General features: G+C 54.5%; 4 protein-coding genes across 4 annotated transcripts; all 4 read right to left on the reverse strand.

Annotated features, from left to right (window-relative positions):
* Positions 1-179: 179 nt before the first annotated feature.
* On the reverse strand, positions 180-3,621 carry SPSK_03915 (uncharacterized protein; the record flags this gene model as incomplete). Its single annotated transcript, XM_016730730.1, has 2 exons — positions 180-3,168; positions 3,260-3,621. 2 exons carry the CDS (start codon positions 3,619-3,621, stop codon positions 180-182), a joined length of 3,351 nt encoding a protein of 1,116 aa, XP_016585636.1.
* Positions 3,622-4,777: 1,156 nt separating this feature from the next.
* SPSK_04625 (uncharacterized protein) lies at positions 4,778-5,245 on the reverse strand (the record flags this gene model as incomplete). Its single annotated transcript, XM_016731426.1, has 1 exon — positions 4,778-5,245. One exon carries the CDS (start codon positions 5,243-5,245, stop codon positions 4,778-4,780), a length of 468 nt encoding a protein of 155 aa, XP_016585637.1.
* Positions 5,246-7,929: 2,684 nt separating this feature from the next.
* On the reverse strand, positions 7,930-10,047 carry SPSK_04061 (uncharacterized protein; the record flags this gene model as incomplete). Its single annotated transcript, XM_016730874.1, has 1 exon — positions 7,930-10,047. The coding sequence occupies one exon, from the start codon at positions 10,045-10,047 to the stop codon at positions 7,930-7,932; it is 2,118 nt and encodes a 705-aa protein (XP_016585638.1).
* A 5,620-nt stretch (positions 10,048-15,667) lies between these two features.
* SPSK_03992 (uncharacterized protein) lies at positions 15,668-18,283 on the reverse strand (the record flags this gene model as incomplete). The annotated part of the gene is made up of 3 exons (XM_016730807.1): positions 15,668-15,745; positions 15,840-16,516; positions 16,708-18,283. 3 exons carry the CDS (start codon positions 18,281-18,283, stop codon positions 15,668-15,670), a joined length of 2,331 nt encoding a protein of 776 aa, XP_016585639.1.
* Between the last annotated feature and the right edge of the window lie 84 nt (positions 18,284-18,367).

Below are 18,367 nucleotides of genomic sequence, written 5' to 3' on the forward strand. Positions count from 1 at the left end.
GGGGAAAGGGGGAGAATAAATATCCAGAAAAATATACCAAACAGAAATATATAGGAGGTGTTCAAATCAAATGTAGATATTCAAATCCACGCCGTGTCATAAATTGCAAATCATAAGAAAAAAGAAAAAAGGAAAAAAGGAACATAGAAAAAAGGGTGGAAGTTGACATGGACTATATATTATGATGGCATCATGTCCAAGCCGCCGTTCTCCATGGTGGCGTACATGCCGTCGCCCATGCCAGAAAAGCTCCAGTCCAGCGTCATCGGGATGCTAAACAGGTCCTGTGGCAGGAATTGGTTGCCGGCCATGCCATCTGCCATCATGGGCGGGGACTGCAGTTCACCCAGATCATGCGGTGGCGGCGGGGGCATGTCTGAGGGAATGGAACCAAAGCCCGTAAGATCCGAAAAGGACATAAAGTCGATTTCGGCCATGATGCCGCCGTTCATGTCGGTGATGGTGGAACCGTCCATGCAGGGCGCGGATGTGGCGGCCATGGTGGCAAAGTCGCTCGACCAGGTGTTGGGGGGGATGCCGGGCGAGGGCGTGTTGCCATTGTTGCCGTGGCCGTGCCCGTTCGGGTTACCATTCAGGTTGCCGTTAGGGTTGCCGTTAGGGTTGGCATTGTGGTTGAAGTTGGGGTTCATGGAGCTGTTGGTGTACATGCTGGCAGCCACAGAGGCATTGTTCATGTGGTGTAGGTTGTGTCGCTTGGAGCCAGCGTTCTTATGGCTGTTGACAATCTCGGCGGCGGTGTGCGCGGCGGCGGCGGCTTCGGCAGGCGTGGCGCTCGGCGTATTCTGGTAGGCTGTTGTGGCTGTGCTGCCCGACGACGTGGGCCGGGGCGTTTGGGAGGTCGTCGGCGCCAACGACTGGGACCGCGACGACGGCCGAGACGAGGACGAGGAGGACACCTGACCGTGCTTGTTGCCGGCCTTGCCGGATCCAGACGAAGATGCGTTGCCACCGTTGGTGGCCGATGCCGCCATCGCCGACGACGCCGCCGCCGACGACGACGATGATGCACCTGGTGCCGACTTGGCGGGCGCGGCCTCGTGGGCATCCAAGTTCTTGCGCTTGCGGCGGTTGGACTGCTCCTTCTCGGCCTTGTCGATCACGACCTTGGCGATGCGCTCAAACTCGCTGCACACCCCCAGCATGCGGTGCACGCCGCCGCTCTCGGCCTCCTGGCCGAGCATAGACAAGAAGGTGACGACAAGACTCATGAGACGCGTGTCGGACCGCGCGCGCGGATCGACGGGATTCTGGAGGGCATTGCCAAAAAGCGTGACGAGCGCGGACACGGAAAAGTACAGAATCAGCCAGACACACGAGAAGTCGCCCTGCGGAATGTACTTCAACAACGAAATGGAGGCGCGTGCCGAGGACACGCAGAGGGCGGCCGACGAATAGACGCGAGGGTTGAGGGGTTTGGCGTTGAGACCCTGGATGGCGTAGTTGGACAGACGGCTCGTCCAGTAGCCGTGGTGGACGCACATGCGGTGGATGGTGGTGAGGCAGTTGTAATAGGTGAAATGCAGCATGACAATGTGGAGTATCAGGGGCGTGTGAGACGCCTTAATCTCGTGCTCTGGGCGGAAGTCAATGGGGATGCTATCCTTCCAGTCCTCCAGCTCCTGGTCGAGCTCGCCAATGGTGTTGAGCAGCTCGCCGACGGTCTGCTTGGTGGCCTTGGTCGAATACAGGCGCCGGTAGACCTTGCTCTCGATCAGGGCAAACTCGCACATGACACGGAACAGGTTCATCTTGCCCTTGCCGTCGCCCAGGGGGATGTTGCCAATGTTGTCGGCCGGATCGGCGTCGGGCAGTTCGACGTTCATGTCGTCGTCGTCCTGGGCGGGCGGGCGGCCCGAGCGCAGGCAGAGGTCCTTGTCGAGCATGTAGCCGATCCAGAAGACGCGCTTGCGCTGCTCAATCTCAATGGGGTTGAGGTTGAAGCCGGTGCCCTTCTTGTGCAGGCCAATGCTGTGCGACAGGCGGATGGCGGCGGCAATGAGCAAGAAGGTGGGCTGGGGGTTCGGGGTGCCCTGCATGAAAAGGGCCATGCCCAGCAGCGCCTGCACGCTGAGCAGGTCGGTGTTGCGCATGGCCAGCTCGGAAAAGACGGCCATGGCGTTCTTCAGATAGGCCCAGGCCTTGTCGTCCTCCTCCTGGGGCACGAGGTTGCTCATGACGCGCAGGCGGTGGGCAATGGCCAAGGCCACGTTCAGCGACGCCCACCAGCCTGAGCCTTGGTAGGGATCTTTGGAGTACTGGCGCTCGACCAGGTGCATAAAGGTGGGCTGGTGGAAGAGCGGGAACATGCAGTTGAAGTTTTCAAAAAAGTCCTTGAGGAGCGAGAGCGCCTCGGGCTTGGGGGGCAGGGGCCGGAAGACGGGGCGTCGGAAGAGGTCGGAAAAGATCTCGGGCTTCCAGTTGGTCCACTTGTTGTCGTCCATAGTGACATTGGAGATCATCTGCTGGAAGGAGTTGTCGCCGGTGCGCTCGTTGATCCACTGCATGCCCTTGGGCGAGAAGATGGAGAAGCCGGAGGAGGAGCCGATGTAGCGTGTCTCGCCCTCGTGGTTAGTGACGAGCGAGCACATCAACTCGGACAGGGCTTCGACTTCTTCTTCTTTGCGGCCGCCGTTCTTTTTGTCGAACGCGCTAGAAGACGACTTCTTGTTGCCGTTACCGGTGTTGTTGTTGTTGTTGTTGTTGTTGTTGTTGTTGCTGTTGTTGTTGCTGCTGCTGCTGCTCAAGCCGTTGTTGCCGTTGTTATTGTTGTTGTTGTGGCTGTGGTTGCCGCTACCGCTTTTCTCGCCGGACTTCTCGCCGGACTTCTCGGCCCCTTTCTCGCCGCTCCTCTCACCGCTGCCACCGTTGTTGTCGTTGGCGTTCCCGCTCGAGTCACGTTCTTTTCCGGGCTCTGGCGAGGTGATGGAGCTGCGCGGCGTGGACTCGTTGCCAGATGTCGTCTGGGACGGCGATGACGGATTAGAGGCGGCCTGTGAGTCGCGGTGCGACTCGCGGAGCTTCTCGGACAGGCGTTTCTCGAGGGTGCCGAGATCGGTGGCGCCGTCGTCTTCGTCGAGCAGGCCGGAGAGGCGCAGCAGGCTCTCCATGCGGACGAGGCGGTTCTCGAGACCTTCAATATATTTGGCGCTGAGGGGGGGGGAGGAAAGAGGTCACGTTAGCGAAATCGTCGAGATGCACAACAGCGTATATTCCACCCTCTCCCGCCGGATCCACTTACCCTTTCGGCGGACTGCGCTTCTTTTCCACTTGGGTGAAGATGCACTTCGTCTTGTAGTTGACGCAGTGGGTGCACGAAGGCATCTTGCCGTCGCACTTGATCTTCTTCTTGCGGCACATGTCACAGGCGCGGGCAATGCGTCGCCGCTTGGCCTCGTTGGCGTCGTCCATGTAGGCGTTGGGGTCGCTGCCAAACATGTGGGCGGCGGCCATGTCGGAGGGCATGTGGATGGGAGGCAGCCGGTCAAAGGTGTTGCCGAAGAGCTGGGGCTGGCGGTTGAGCAGCGGCGGAGCGGAGATGGGCGGCAGAGACGGCAGCGGGAAGCCCTGGTCGGGGCTGCCCATGTGGTGGGATTGGTCCATGTGGGACGGGTAAAGGACTCGTCTCCCGCGGTTCAGGCTTCGAGAGGGAGCGGTGGTGTCAATCAACGCGTTGCCAGGTCAGTTCACGGTCGGAAATGGGGAGCGTCGCAGAGAAGGGCTCGGCCGTCGTGGCGGGATGCGCGGATCGATCAGCGAGTGTGAGTACGCGCCTGTCGTCTTCGGTCAGAGACGGTCGTACGGGGAAGGCCGGAAATGCCCGCGTCGTCGAGGCCGTTCGTTAGCTGAAGACGATGGATTGATCTCTTGATCTGAACTCTTAATCTGCCGATATGTGTCGGTGATATCGTATGTCGTAGGCAAAGGTCGGGGAGGCAAGCGAGGAACGGAAGGCAGTCAGATAGTGTCAGCACGTCATCATTGACAACGTGAGCGCTATGGATGGAGGGAATGGGGGATAGGCGGAAGCGAGATACCAAAAAGGAGAATGGGAACAAAATGAAGAAAAGGAGGCAGAAGACGATGTGTGTAGGAAGGTTCGTGAGAATCGAAACGAGCAGGGCGGGAAGGCATTGGCTACAACGGGAGAGTGCAACGTGCAACGCAAATGGGTGAAAGTCGCAGTAGCGACTGGCAAAACGATGAGACCAGTGCTGAGAGGCAGGCACAGAAACGCAAACAGCAGAAACAGATGGTCGTCGCTTCCTGGTCGAGTTTTGGATTGGTTCCAGTTACAGCCAGTCCGCCGGGGGTTTAGCGGGTCACTCCCCCTCACGCATTCAGACAATGGCTCCACTTTCCTCTTGCTGCAAGTGTAAGACCGTGAAAACGGCAGGAACAATGAATGAACAGTGCCAGCGTGCAAAGCGCACTTCCCGAATGCGCTAGCACGGGTGCAGTTCGAGGCACTGGTTTTCGGGCGAGTCAGGCAGGCAGTCTAATGCTACGCAAACCGTCTGAAGGGCACCACGTCAGATACGTCTACCATTTTGCAAGTGCCGTTACGAATCCTGAAGCCTGACGCCTACTACCACGGACCGTTTAAAAGATTTACAAAAGAGGGGACACTGATGTTGTGGTATTACTCCATCCATACCCAGAATGCGTACCCCGTACCCTCGCGCCTTCCTCTTTTTTTCTCCGTCTTGACTCTTGTTGGTCCGTCTCCACTAACGGGGCAAGAGACTGCGTCCTGGCGTCACAGCACCTTCCATCTGGTGCATCCCATAGAATACAAGCGGCAGTTTCCAAAGCACAGTTCCCGCAGGGCAATATCAGAAAGCGAGGGTAGGAGCGACGCTGCGTCGGCCAAACCAAAGGGCCATTGGGGGAAGGAACGATTCGGAGATGGGGAAAGAGACACGCCGTTAGCGCGGCAGGTAGCGCAGAGCATGGCCCAGAACATGTCGCGACAGCAGTGGAGTAAGACCAAAAGGGAAAGGACCTGCCGATTCCCCGTTCCATCGTGGCGCAAGCGCAACGCCGAGCATTCCGCGCGTTTGGGAACGGGGTTGAAGATGGCGGACGGAGGGCAGAACGCAAATGTGTGTGTCGACGAAAATGCAATGTCGACTTGTGAGTAGTCGCATTTCATAGTCGCAGAGTTGACGTTCACACGGCGGCCGACATTATCATCGGCCCGCATCGTCTTCAACGCAAGCTTCATCTGGTCGTTATGGCGTGCTTCTCTCGTCGCCCAGTTTCTGCTCTGTCCAGCAAAGCCCCTTGCCTTGCACCGGGCTGCCTCAAACTTAAGACTGTCAAAGTTGAGACGGATTCCCGGCACAAAGTCTGTCGGCCTGTCTAGCGGACAGTCCCAACAATGAACCAAAGCCTCGGTTGCGTGTATGTCGTCCAGAGTCGATACAACAACGGACAGAGATGAGAACAAGGAGACAGGAGGAAATGGGGATGCAACGGCGCGCCACACAGACAGGGGGCGCCGAGTGCCAAGGGCTGGCGGGTGAAGGAAGAAACGGTACGAAGCTGAGAATGTGGACTGACAGAACCCTTACAAGGACTGTTTGTATTTTGCCGTCCGTGGCCAATGGTCGGCGGAACTCTCCGTCACAGCAAAACAAGTATCTTACGACATAATTCGTACTTTGCAAGTTCTGCACTGGGTACGGCGCAAGCCCAAAGTAATACGCTCTGTATGTATTAACGATCAAATTACGGACGTCGTTCGTCATATGACAGAGCTTCCTATATGGGATGCGCCCATACGTGTTTGTAATTCTATCATAACACATTCTGAGGACGACTTGCAGAGTGAAAGTACATGGAGGCTGGGCCAAAGTGGAAGGGTGGTCTTGGGCGCCTTGGGGTGGGCTAACGTCTGATCGGGATGTGCCAGAGCCGGTCGGTCTGGACGGAGACTGGGAACATCACTTGCGAAAGAGTGGAGAAGAATCGAATGGAGTAAAATGAACATTCGTAATTCGTACAAAGATGCCCTCCTAGACGGCGGGACTTGCCGTTTCTTTTCCGTTTTCGTTCTTTTTCTATAAAATACGGAATTAAAAGACAAAGTGATGTTCCGTTTTTGCTCTCTCTCTCACTACTGCAGGGCCCAATATGCTGGACGTCGTGCTGTGCGTGCTTTTGTCGCCCCATGTTTCAGTTTGTTTCGTCGTAAAGCGACGAAAACGACGAAACGGTCGAGTGTTTCCTCGTTTGTCTCGTCTTTTATCCTCTCGCCAATCACCATCTCACCGCAAACAGGAGACGGGAGAAATCAAATGCAACGTCCACTCGTCTCAGGGCTCGTCCTCTCGACGCACGAAAAATGAAGAGAGAAAAGGAAACGAAAAGAAAAGGCAGACACGGAGTACGCCGCAGTCGTCCAAGCGTTGTTGGACGTTGCCATGTTGCGAATTAGTGACGTTTCGAGGATCGGGCAGGAGGCGATCGGGATACGCCGCGTTTGTGAAAAAGAACAAAAGACTTACACAACAAAATACTCGCGGAGCATAAGATTGCATCGGGGTTGCTCTTCCATGTTTTCTTAGTTCTGTCGTGTCGGCTTGGTGTTTTTGCGTTGGATTTTTTTTTTTCAGTCTTGCCCAGTCTACTCTTCTGAGTTGCTGCTTCTTCATGTTTCAGGACTGTCTCACAACAAACCGATGCAAGGACCCAACCACAGCGCACTGCGACCCTTTCCCCTACCTCACAATCGTCCCCCTTCTGCTCCCGGCGGCGAGCGACTCGGAAGAACTTGGTACAGCCAGGGTGCAAACTGTTTCCAAAAATGGTGAGTGGAAGAAGTCTCGACGGTATGCAGGATATGGTATGAATCACTGGCTACGACGTACCAATGCTCGCCGATCACGCGTAATTTGAGTTACCAACTCCCTGCGACCCAAAAATAAAACAAGCAAATTATCAACAATGTCATGATGACCACATTCGTCACAGACTGTCCATACTATTGCTCTTCCCACTGCCTTCCCTGTCTTGTGTCTTTCGTACTGTCTGCAATTTGTCCGACATTTGGAATTGCCAGGACACAGGGGTGCATGGGCAGCACTTGGTCGATGCGAGGGGCGACACGTGGGACGAAATTCACGAGATGGCCAACCCTTGCTATCCACAGGGCTGACTCTGCTTTCATTCGAATTATTCCTTGGTTCTTGTCGACGTCACACGTCTACGGTAGGCGAAAGGAAGAGAAGCTAAAACGCACCAGGCATCGGCGGACCTCATGTTGAGATGTGAACCCTTCATGGAAACTTGCCCGAGTCTATGCACCTCACTAAGTCTGCAGGGGACCGCCTTTCTAAGATTTGAATGAGGACAATCAAAAGTAAACCAAAAGAACTGTTGATTTCATTGAAATAGCTGGCTTTTTGACAAAAAAAAAAAGATACTGCTGAGCTATGTATAAAAAAGGTACCTCTATAGTCATTATGGTTGTCTAGGGAGGCAAAGAAGCAGAACACGACCGACAATAAGAAAAGAATTGAAAACAGGGCTGGAGGCCAGTTTGGATATATCAAAAAAGACGAAAACGGGATAAAATATCAAAAAGGCAAACGCGTGAGTGAGCGAGTGTCGAGAAAGCGTGGCATGCTGAACAGGAGGCCTCGTGATTTAAAGGCGCCGGCAAGTCTATGCCACAAGAGTATAAAAAAAAAACATGGAGAATTGAGAAGTGGGAAATTCAAACGCCAAGCCATGCTTTATACTGTAGATATTGTAGGTTTTGTAGATGTTGAGGATAGTTGGTAGGTCTTCGATTTGCCGCGGGGGTTAGAGAATGAAAACCAAGGCGCGAAAGAGGAATCGGTTTTAAGACATTATATGCGGGAGAGAAGACGAGAACTGGCTGTGGGCCAAGCCCTCAACTTATCAGAAAATATCTTCCGTGAAGCGCGATCCAGAGCCTCGGGAGTCGTCTTGCGAGGCAAGCGACCGACCGATGGGGTCGATGCCCGGCGGCGGTGTGAGATTCCGAATCGAGGCAGTGTCGTCGTGTATGGACGAACCGTGTCGTGATATTGGCACCCGCATCGCAACCGCCTTGCCAGGACCAGGCTGGACAATGGGCACACCACTCTCGGGCCGCATGGGAGAACCGACCGCATACCGAGACACGGGCGTCGTGGCAGGTCCACCAGCACCGCCAAAGAAGCCCTGCGAGTCCCGATACAATGACGGGTTGACACTCATCAAACTCTCGCGCGGATCAGCGTAGCCATCGCCCCCGTGATACAGGACGGACGGCAGCTTCCTGCCGGAGACACGGTAGAAGCCACGATTGGCATCACCACCACTGGCCGCACTGCCTGCACCACCACCCGTACTGCTGCTCACATCAGACGAAAATGTGTGTCCGCCCGTCGTGCCGCGAGACAGCCGTTTCTGGCCCGAGGCCAGTGCAGCGGCAAACGGCATCAGAAAGCCCGTCCGGTTCTCCGACATACCTCCGGCGGGACCGCTGGTCGGACCACCACTGCTGGGGCCACTGGCTGGACCACTGCCTCCCCCGTCATCACCACCACCGCTAGCACCACCTGTGCCGCCCGCCATGATTCCGCGGGTGGCGCCGCCTGCTGCCATGGAAGTAAGCATATCGTCGCCGTCGCCCAAGAGCTTGTGGCCATTGGCGTCTCTCCTCTTCTTCCACTTGAGCAGGTACAGGGCCACGACGAGCAGCAATGCAATGCCAGCCAAGCCGCCAATGACACTGCCGACCAGAACGCTGGTGGGTGGGCCAGGGGAGTTGCCGTCGTTGGATGACGAGGACGCAGCCGTAGGTGTCGTGCCTGCAGGGACGCCGCCTGCGCCACCAGCACCGTCAGTAGCAGTGGCTTCTTCTGTCGCCGAGGAGGACGACCGGGAAACGACGATGAGCGAACTCGACAGGGTAGACGAAGTAAAGAGGCGAGTGGAAGACGTTGACGTGCGGGTTGTGTTGGAGAAAAGGGTGTGCTGCAAAGAGCTGTTTGTGTATGCATGGGTGTGGGTGCTATTGTGCGCGGCAGGCAGGAGGGTAGTCGAAGGGCCCGTGGTCAAAGGAATGGCGATGGGTGTGGAAGTTGTAGTGCCGTTGGTGAACGGCTCGGTAGCGCCGGTGTTGGCCGATGCAGGCACTGCCGTTGTCGAGGCCGTCCCAACTGGGGCGGTTCTTGAGCTGTCAATCGTCGCCGGAGTACCAGTTGCACCAGTCGCGCCAGATGCGCTTGTAGCCACGTTGGCAGACGCGCTTGTCTGCGTGGATGTGGTGTCACTCGAGGACGACGCAGCAGGTAAAGCGGTACTAGTTGACTGTGTGGGTGCTGCAGCCGTTTCAGACGAACGCGTGGCATCCGACGAACCCGTGTCCGCTGTCGTCTTTGTGGAAGTAGTTGGCGACAAAGACATTGACGAGCTCGAGGAGCTTGATGGTTCAGCTGGGGGGACCACACTTCCTGCTGCAGATTGTGCAGACGGCTGCGTCGCTGTTGCTGTTCCTTTGGCAGCTGGTGTACCTGCCGCGGGCGTGTGGACGGCACCGTCGGGTGTATTGGTAGCTCCAGCGACTGTTGGTGAGTAGAGAGTATGCAAAGTGACAACGGAGCCATTTCCGTCAATGACCTGGACAACAGAGATGGTCTGGACAACTTCGGTAACGGACGGTCCGGCGTCAGTGGCTTTTTGTCTGCGACGAAGCTCAACAGCCTCGGCTACCTGAGCGCCACCATCATGGTCGTTTCCCCGGTGCTGCCCCTTCTTGCCTCGTGACGAAGGCAGATCGTGGCTGTGGCGGTGGGTCTGGGGATGGTTGTGCTCGTGGAACTCGTTGTGGTCATGCCGGCGGTGGTGGTGCTGGTGGTGCTGCTGTTGGTGCGTCTCGTGGTCAGCAGCACCAGTTGAAGGGGAAGATGCTCCGGTGTCTGGTGCCAGGGAGGAAGCGGCGGCGGCGACAGTCGAGGCTTTACGGGATGACGCCTGAGAGAGCGAGAATTTGCGGGCGTGGGGCGTCATCGTAAGGGGGCGGAGCAGGCAAGATGAGGGCCTAGCGTCCGTATTTTGATGTATAGCGTGTTGCAAAATGGCGACGAAGAAGAAAATACGACAACAGATACGATGTCGCGGTTGAGAAGAGGTGCGATAAGGAAATACAAAAGTGTGCCGTAAGACTGAACGAATGAAAAACGGACGAAAGCCGTATGTGTATAAGAGTTGTAAAATGAGTGTATGTTGGGTTGGCCGTTCCGGGGTTTCCAAGAAAATAAAAGAAAATAAAAGAGCGTAGATGGTTTCCCACGATTGGGAGGTGTCAAGATGTGTTTTGTTTGTACGTTTCGAAGATTGTATTTGAAATGGAGCGTCGAGTCCGTTGCCAATGCCAGAGAGGTGTGAAAGGTTAATTGAATCCTCGCAGAGGCCTCGGAAATTCTGAATCGAATATTCAATAATCAAAATCCAAAAAGAGCGTGGATGCCAGAAAAGACGGCAGAAAAAAGAGAACGTGGAAGAGCCTCGAGCGGCAAGCGTATTATTCAGAGAAGGAGATGAAGGCGATGGTGGTTCGGACGGCACAGTCCATTCTCATGGTCGTTGCTTGTCGTCGACTTGCGAAGGATGATGTCGTCGCTGTCGTGGCCAGTGCTCGACTGGGAGTTGTCGCGAATGTTGGTTTGCCTAGATGTGAAGGATCGTCGCGCTCGTACTATTCGGTTATGTTGTCGTCTTCGTTCGTCGGCGTCCCTCTCCAGCTCCTCATCGTCAGAGGAGATGCCGCTGGATCTCGCTCATAGGGGGTGAGTGTCGTGAGGCTGGAGGGTGAGGCGACGGGAGGGGAGGAGGAGGGAGAGAAAACACGAGAGAGAGAGAGATAAAGAGAGAGCGTGTGAGATGAAGGGAAACAAAGATCGAGGAAACGAAAATCAGGACGAAAAGGGAAAAGAGGAAACGACAACCCAGCAAAAGGGGAAGCAGCGAATGGGATGCCAGCCGCGGCAGAAGGACGAAGGCACACAGGCACAGGCAGAGGCATGCACGAAAGAGAGTGGTGTGGGTGGGTGACTGGATGTGCAGGAAGGTGCAAACGGGCAAACGTAGAAAGGTGCTCAGGGAAACAAAACACAGTGGGTTTCCTTCAGGAACGAGCTCGCGTTTCTCAGAGCCAGTTAAGTGCCTGAAAACATTTCAAAATACTTTCAATTCTCGAAAAAATACCACATCATACTGCACTTTCTGCACCATTCTGCACTGTTCTGGAAAACCAAGCATAGAGACCCTGCCAGCCAAGGTTTATTTTTATTAATATTACGGGACTCTATGAGTGGGTCTCTGGTCCAAAGGTGGTTCAATCGAGAAGAAAGAAGAGGAAACATAGTAGGAGCGAACGAGGTCACCAGGACCGGGGGCACCAAAAGGAAATTTGATGCTTGGGAGGACAGGGTCTGGTGTCGTATTGGGCCACAGTAAGAATGGGCTAGCGTGGTGGGGAGGTTCTTGCCAATATGGGATGGATGCCAGGGGGGAGGAACAGCAGGAAGGAAACAGTATCTTACGTGCTGCAGATGAGAAAACACAAAGGAAAAGCACGAGGCTGCTCTCTTGTTTCTTCGGGACCGTCTGATCTGTTGTCGCGACGAAGGACCAAAGGAACGCGAAGACGGGAAGGAATGAAGGAATGCTCGCCAAGAAGGTACAGAATGCCGGCTCGTGGGAAAGCAAAGAATACCCATATTGGGCGGGGCAGGAGCGATTGGCACGCAAAACCTGCAAGTGCGAATGGCCTGGACGTCGCCTGGCGCACTAAATGCACGCAGTGAGGCATGGCGCATGGCGCTATTACGACAAAAAACCAAAAAGAAAGATGCGACGGACAACGGTACATATCAGCGGTGGCCCACGACAATGCGAGCACATGTACAACCGATGGGTACGACATACGCTCCGATGCCCCAGTCATTTCCGACCAAAATAGGGACCCTTTGTGCGCCATGCAGATGCAAACAGACTTGGTGCGAAGACGCAAATTACCTGCAATCATTGCTCTCCACCAGGGCAGTGCGTCCTGGACAACGCCACACGATCAAGCGAGATGGAGTGTGCCCAGCCAGTGTCCTTACGGCGTACGACGTATCTAAGGTCTTTGCCTTTACTCTGTTTGTTCTGGTGCGACGTTGGGTGGGTTGGTAGATAAGATGAGATGAGGGATGGGGGCAGGACCATGACGGAGCTGGGCTCGCAAGCTGATCCAGCTGGTTGGACGACAGACAGCGAGACCGACGAGGCATGAACAGGGAGAACAAGAGGACAAAAATAGGAGTGTTCTGCTGTCAGTCACGCATGCGGTAGAACGGGAAATGCTGCACGACCATTTGCCACGAGGGACGAGAGACGGGAAGACGAGAGACTGGCAACAACCCGAAAACGGCCAACGGCCAGACAAACAAAAAACGAAACTGCAAAGGGTAACCGGAACGGGTGCAAAAGCGCTCGCGGTTTTTCTGCTTGCTGGCGCGGGTGGTCCGAAATGAAAATATATTACTTTTATTGTTCCCATGTCATATTTTGATTTTTATAGCCTGTTTGCACTTAACTCGGTTTGGATCCTGCGTCATTCTTCCCTGTCCCCCGTCCTCGTCTGCATTCAGGCAAAGCAGAACCGATGGTTGTCCGCTTCTCGCTGCAGGGTCTCTACACAGTAAATTGTCCGGCTCAGGCCGCCGTGGCCCGTTTGTGTGGTTGCGTCTTGATAATGCTCGCGTTGGTTTTGTCCCTTTCTGTCCCTCTTTGCCGCATGGCTGTCCTATTCCCGGTGGAAACCTTTAAGGAATGCCATTTGCTAGGAGACAGGCCGTATCAAAAACCAAGAGGAACGCGCGTTCGATACGAGGACATAATCGCCCTGAGAATGGCCGTCTTGGCGAGAATTCGCCCGATTCGTATCCGCATTGAATTATTCGGAGCTGTGTTCTGATGACATAGCAAAGGTCTTCTCTAATTGTTACATTTTGTCGCAACGTCCCTAACTGCACTCGATTCTGGCCGAAATGGCGTGTCTGCCTCTCTGTCCGCCACGTCGCTCTCTGCACATCAACCGTCTGCACCTTTCGCTTCGGCTTGAAATGCAGCCAGGGCAGTGTCTGTACCCTGGACCCCGTCATCAGAGTTTTTCGTGCAAAGTGCTCCCATCGTTGCCCTCTATACAAAAGGACCGTTGTATGAGGTTCGGGAGGTGGCCAGTTTCAGACGCGAACTAGCAAGGAACATTTGGGGGTTTTTGCGAGTATCTTGAGTATTGATACCCACCTTACGGAGTAAATAGGACTCGTCATCGCAATACGCCGTCATGCGTTTCGTGCTATTAATATTTAAATTTTTGATATTGCCAGAAGCGAGAACAACTTCACACATCGAACAAGCATTACATAAGGCCACGGCAGGGCAACCAGAACTTTTTTTTTTTTTGGTTGCTCATCCTGCCGAGTGAGACTATCTCGGTGCTGATCGACCGTCTGTTATTTTTGGATTACGATGTTTCGACTGCTCTTTACTGTTCTGGGAATAGGAGATCGACATTCATGGCCCCGATTGCTGGATAGGACCCTCCCGGATCGGCAATAATCCAGACCATCATCGCCCTCTGAAAAGAAGAGACAAAAACATCAATCAACAGCATCTTGTCATTCAACCGCATCTTACAATAAAAGTATCATGAACTGTGGGTGTTGAAATGGGTGTTTTCAATGGGCCAATGGGGACATGCTGTTTTGTGCAACCAGGCATCCTTGTCTGTACTCTACAACGAACAGTGGTACATCTCGCGAATTTAACGTCTGTTTCGTTCATCGGTCGAGAGCAACGCGTCTTGAGATATCGTATCCATTGTCACTTCGTGATACTGGCTGGGACTTCTTCTGGTGTATATTATATATTTATTCCTATTGTCTTTTTGCCTTTGTCGTTAGGTTTTATTTTCATTTTTATTTTTATTTTTTATACTTCATTTTTTTTCCCCTTACCGTCGTATCTTTTTTTTCGTGCCGTCTTTTGTGTTTGCAAAAAAAGGGGGTGCATCGTATTTTATTACTACGTCAAAATCGTAGACAATACCACCAACACATATGCAGCATCTATGCAACATTTTACGAGGGATATACACCGTGACCTGCATCATCAAGTCGATGTGATAGTCTACGCCACTTTACGTTGGAGGCAGCAACCGCCTGGTAAACATCCAATCGCACAAGCTACATCGTTCTACCCATGATCATTCTGTCACCTGTCACAGTAAGGAGACACCTTGCAATAATGCATGGTTTGAAACCTTTTATGTCATTCATATCTCGCCTTGCCTCTCTGTATAGAGCAGGAAACAATTGTTGAACCGTTGTAAAAAGCGAACCAGAACAGCACTGAGACGGAGCGTCAGCCCGTCGTCAAGTGAAGTAGAGCAAAAAAAGGGAGAACAGGAGAACGAGGAACCATAAATAGACAACCAAAGGGTTTCTGGCCACCAAGCAGTGCACCGTAAAAACAGCACAATAAACGATGCCACGGCGAGACAACAAAGACAACAGGCAGAAACAAAACAGAATCTCCATTTCCCCTTTCGATTGATAAAGCCTGTGGCTTGGATCTCATATTCCTCGTCGTCGAGGGAAAGCAACCACCCAGCCCCATCCACCCAAAAAAAGAACCGAAACACATCACACTGCGCCTCTGTTGAGCCACCGTTGTGTCTTGCTTGTCCAAGGCTGGATGCTCGTGTTTTTTCCTTTGTGTGTTTTTGCCCCCATGGGTTCCCACCGCACCATTCACGCGTAAAACGAAAAACAAAAAGATATAATACTCGTGAGCCAGACCCATTCGTAGATCTTGTCCCAATCCCTCCTCTCCCCGGTAGCCTGGTCGAGACGAAGGAGACAAAGAGACGGCCCACTGTGATAATCAATGACTGGTAAACAATAAAGCACAGTAGGGATAAAAAAGCGCGAAAGCCCCCGCGTCAAGAACGAGACAGTGAGCCAAAACGAAACCGGATTGAAAATGAAAAAGTAAAAGTGCAAATGTAATGTAGGGTAGGTATGAGTAGTTTTTTTGCCCCAACGCCATGCTGTGAAAAATCCAAAACAAGAAAATGATTAAAGAGAACAGAAAAATTTGAAGCAAATGGGCAACGGAGGAAACCCTCGGACGGTGTCGGTGCGTGACTGACAGAGACTGGACAAGAAAGGACGACCAAGGTATGTCTTGTCCGTAGACAGGCGTTCGGATGGTGCGGCACCGCGAAGCGGAGGTAGAGCAACCTGCCACAGTCGCGCGGCTGGTCATAGCGCTGTATCTGGAGGTGGATTGTACACGGACAAGACCCTTAATGTAACTGCCAGCCAAGACATGCCTGTATGGTGCCTGTTAGGGCCGCGTTGTAACAACACCCCGATTGGACCACGGCACAGCACATGTTTTTGCATTGCTTGTCTCTGCATGTGGAGAGGGCCTGTCTGGATCGGGTCGGAAAGTGTTCGGTAGGTGCTGGGCGGCGCCGGCGACTTCCTACTTCCCTTGCGCCAGCGGCGTGTACGGGCGCCGGCCTCCAATCTGAAAACAGAAAGCCATATCTCAGGTACTTGAGTTTGGCTACTTAGGCACCGACCATGCCAGGCCCATAGCTCTGCTGCCGCACAGGTGCCGAGTTGTACTGGGCAGTCGGCGTGCCGTTCTGAATATAAAGTCAGCCAAAACGTTCATATGATGGCCGCCACTGGAGGCACGGATGCACCGGTAGCCAACAGGCAAGAAACAAAGTGTCTTACCTTTTTTCTCCGCTTGTGGCTCGGGCCGTCGCCGTCGCCCGTGGAATAGCCGCCGTCACCGCCGTCATCGTCAGGGAAGCCCTCTCCATAGCCCTCGAAGCTGTTCTCGCCGTAGCTCCGCTTCTTGTTCACGCGACGCGGCCGTGATGTGTCCAGGCTGCCCGTACTGCCCGCACCGCCGGTGGCCGCGGAAAGCGGCGGCTGTACCTTTGACCGTGCAACAGCCGGGTGAAGCGGTGTGTTGGGCGCTGTGCCGCGGACGGACGACGGCCGTGCGCCAATGGACACAAGCTTCTCCGGCGCGAGGTCGCCCAGCACGGAGCTGTCCCAGATGGCCTTGGGAATGGGTCCCTTGTTCATGGTCATTGCTTGCCGCAAATCGGCCTCGACGTCGTCGAGCAAACCGTAGTGGATGTCCTTTGTCTTGACCTGTCGCGCTTGCCAAGAGTCGTCGGCCTCGCTGATCAGACGCATGAAATCGCTCTCGTCGCCCTCGTCCCGTTTCAAGGGCTCAAAGTGGCCAGACACGCCCAACTTCTTCATGTAGCCCTTGTATGTCTTGCGCATCGCGTTCTTCTCACCGTTGGGTAGCGTTCGTGCGACCTCGGCGGCGATGCTCGTCAGGTTGAACATTTCAAAGAGGTCTTCCGACAATGGAGGGAACGATGGTCGATGAGCTGTATATCGAGAGGCAGAAACAAAGAGAGCTCAGCGTTAACACAGGTCTTTCTTTGAATGTTGTAAAGGCATACCAAGAGGGATGCGTGCTTGCCAAGGACAGGACGGGGTGTACGGGCATGGTGGACATTGTGGGATGGTGGGATGGTGGGAATGGTGGGAATGGGGAATGGACAAGGAAAAGTCTTACGCTTATTGCAAACAAGATACTTCTCTCCGACATCTTGGTGCAGGGCCTCAAAGTCCAGTCGCTGCTGGCCCTCCATGTGGACCTTTTTGGACCCGTGGCCGAGGTCTCCTGCGTCGTCGAGTGGTCGTTTTCGCTTGTACGGGGAGTCGGCGCCGCCGGGGCTCATGCCGTGAACCGCGTCAGCAGGACCAAAGCCGGAGCCAAAGCCGGAGCCGGAGCCGTTCACACTGTGTGCAGGCGTCGGCAGTGTAGATGGTGTGGCGGCCGACGCTGAGGTGGACGAGAAAGAGCCACCGTGTACGTTGGTGTTGATGGAGTTTGTAGTTGTCCCGACCGACGCGTTTGATGTTCCGGACAGCGGGTCGGAGGTGATCGGGGAGAACTGGGAGGGACTCTGCGGGGTCTGGGGATGGAAGGACATGGCTGTGAAGGTTTTTGTTGAGCCTGGGTCGGGTGGTGATGGGCGAGCACGAGAACGAAACGCGACACAGCCGCAATCAATCACGAACAAAGGAAAACGAAACGGCAGGGCGAAACGACCAGAATAAAAGGACGAGTTGCCACCAAAAACAAACACACAACGACTCAAAGACTCGAGAGCGACAAAGCCACAAAGCGATACGGCGATGAGGCCCGACGAAGACGTTGGGTCGATGGAGTGATGCGAGCGAACAGATACGCAATCGCCACGCCGGAGAGGCGGACGGCCGGCTACCAGAACAGCGCCAGAGGGAGCGGTTGGGAGGCACCGGGGCGGCCTCAGAATCCAACGGCGATCAAAACGAGAAAAAGAGAGAGCACGCGATTCGATGGATGGGTCGCGAGAGGCAGAAGCAGGCGGCGGATGGAGCGACGGTGATGCGATGTCCGTTGCTGGGAGTCGAGGGCAAGCCGATGCCGAATGAAATACAAAAGGTCGCAAGAATTCGGTGTATCGCAGCCGTATGTAGACAAGGCAGAGATGGCAAACCAAAAAGCAGAGTCGATAGAGAGTCGGACAATGTGGCCTGGTCGCTCTTTGTCTTCGATTGCCTGGAGGTCGTAAAAGTCGTGATCGTGAGGGAGTGAAGGAGTGAGGGACTGAGGGTGAGAAATGGTCGTCGGAGAGAGACTGTGTGGCGACACAACAAAAGCGATGCGAGAAAACAGCAGGCGATCGGAGTCGTCGGGTCGGTGTCGGCAGGGACAACGGATCGAGCAAAAAGGGATGTCGAAAAGGCGTGAGCTCGTTGTCTGCGGTGGCCGATAGGAAATCGGGGCTGAAGATGTCGGAGGGAGAAGAGAGAGGAAAAAGTTGGCAGGGGGAAATGAAGTCAGTGATGATTAAGTTTCGCCCTTCCTGACGGGTTGTCTGGCAGGGGAAAAGAGCAGAAAGGCGGGCGGCAGGTGGTGGTGGACGGTGGACTGAGCGCGAGACGGGGCGCAAAATGGGGAGGAGCGTACTGAAGGGAAGGGGGAGGGGGTGAGCGTGGGTGTATGAACAGACACACAGGGCAGACAGGGAGCCGAGACAGAGAAAGAGCGAGGCGACAGCGCTGGAAAGAGAACGGAGGGAGGGGGATGGGCGTGAGGGCATCAGGGCGTGTCTGGTGCAGAGTGGGTGTGGTGCCGCTGGGTTGGCCATACGGCCAGAGAAACCTTCAGTGGCACGTGTGTTGTG

The sequence above is a fragment of the Sporothrix schenckii genome (assembly GCF_000961545.1).
Source record: "Sporothrix schenckii 1099-18 chromosome Unknown Cont47, whole genome shotgun sequence".
In the NCBI taxonomy this organism is placed as follows: Eukaryota; Fungi; Ascomycota; class Sordariomycetes; order Ophiostomatales; family Ophiostomataceae; genus Sporothrix; species Sporothrix schenckii.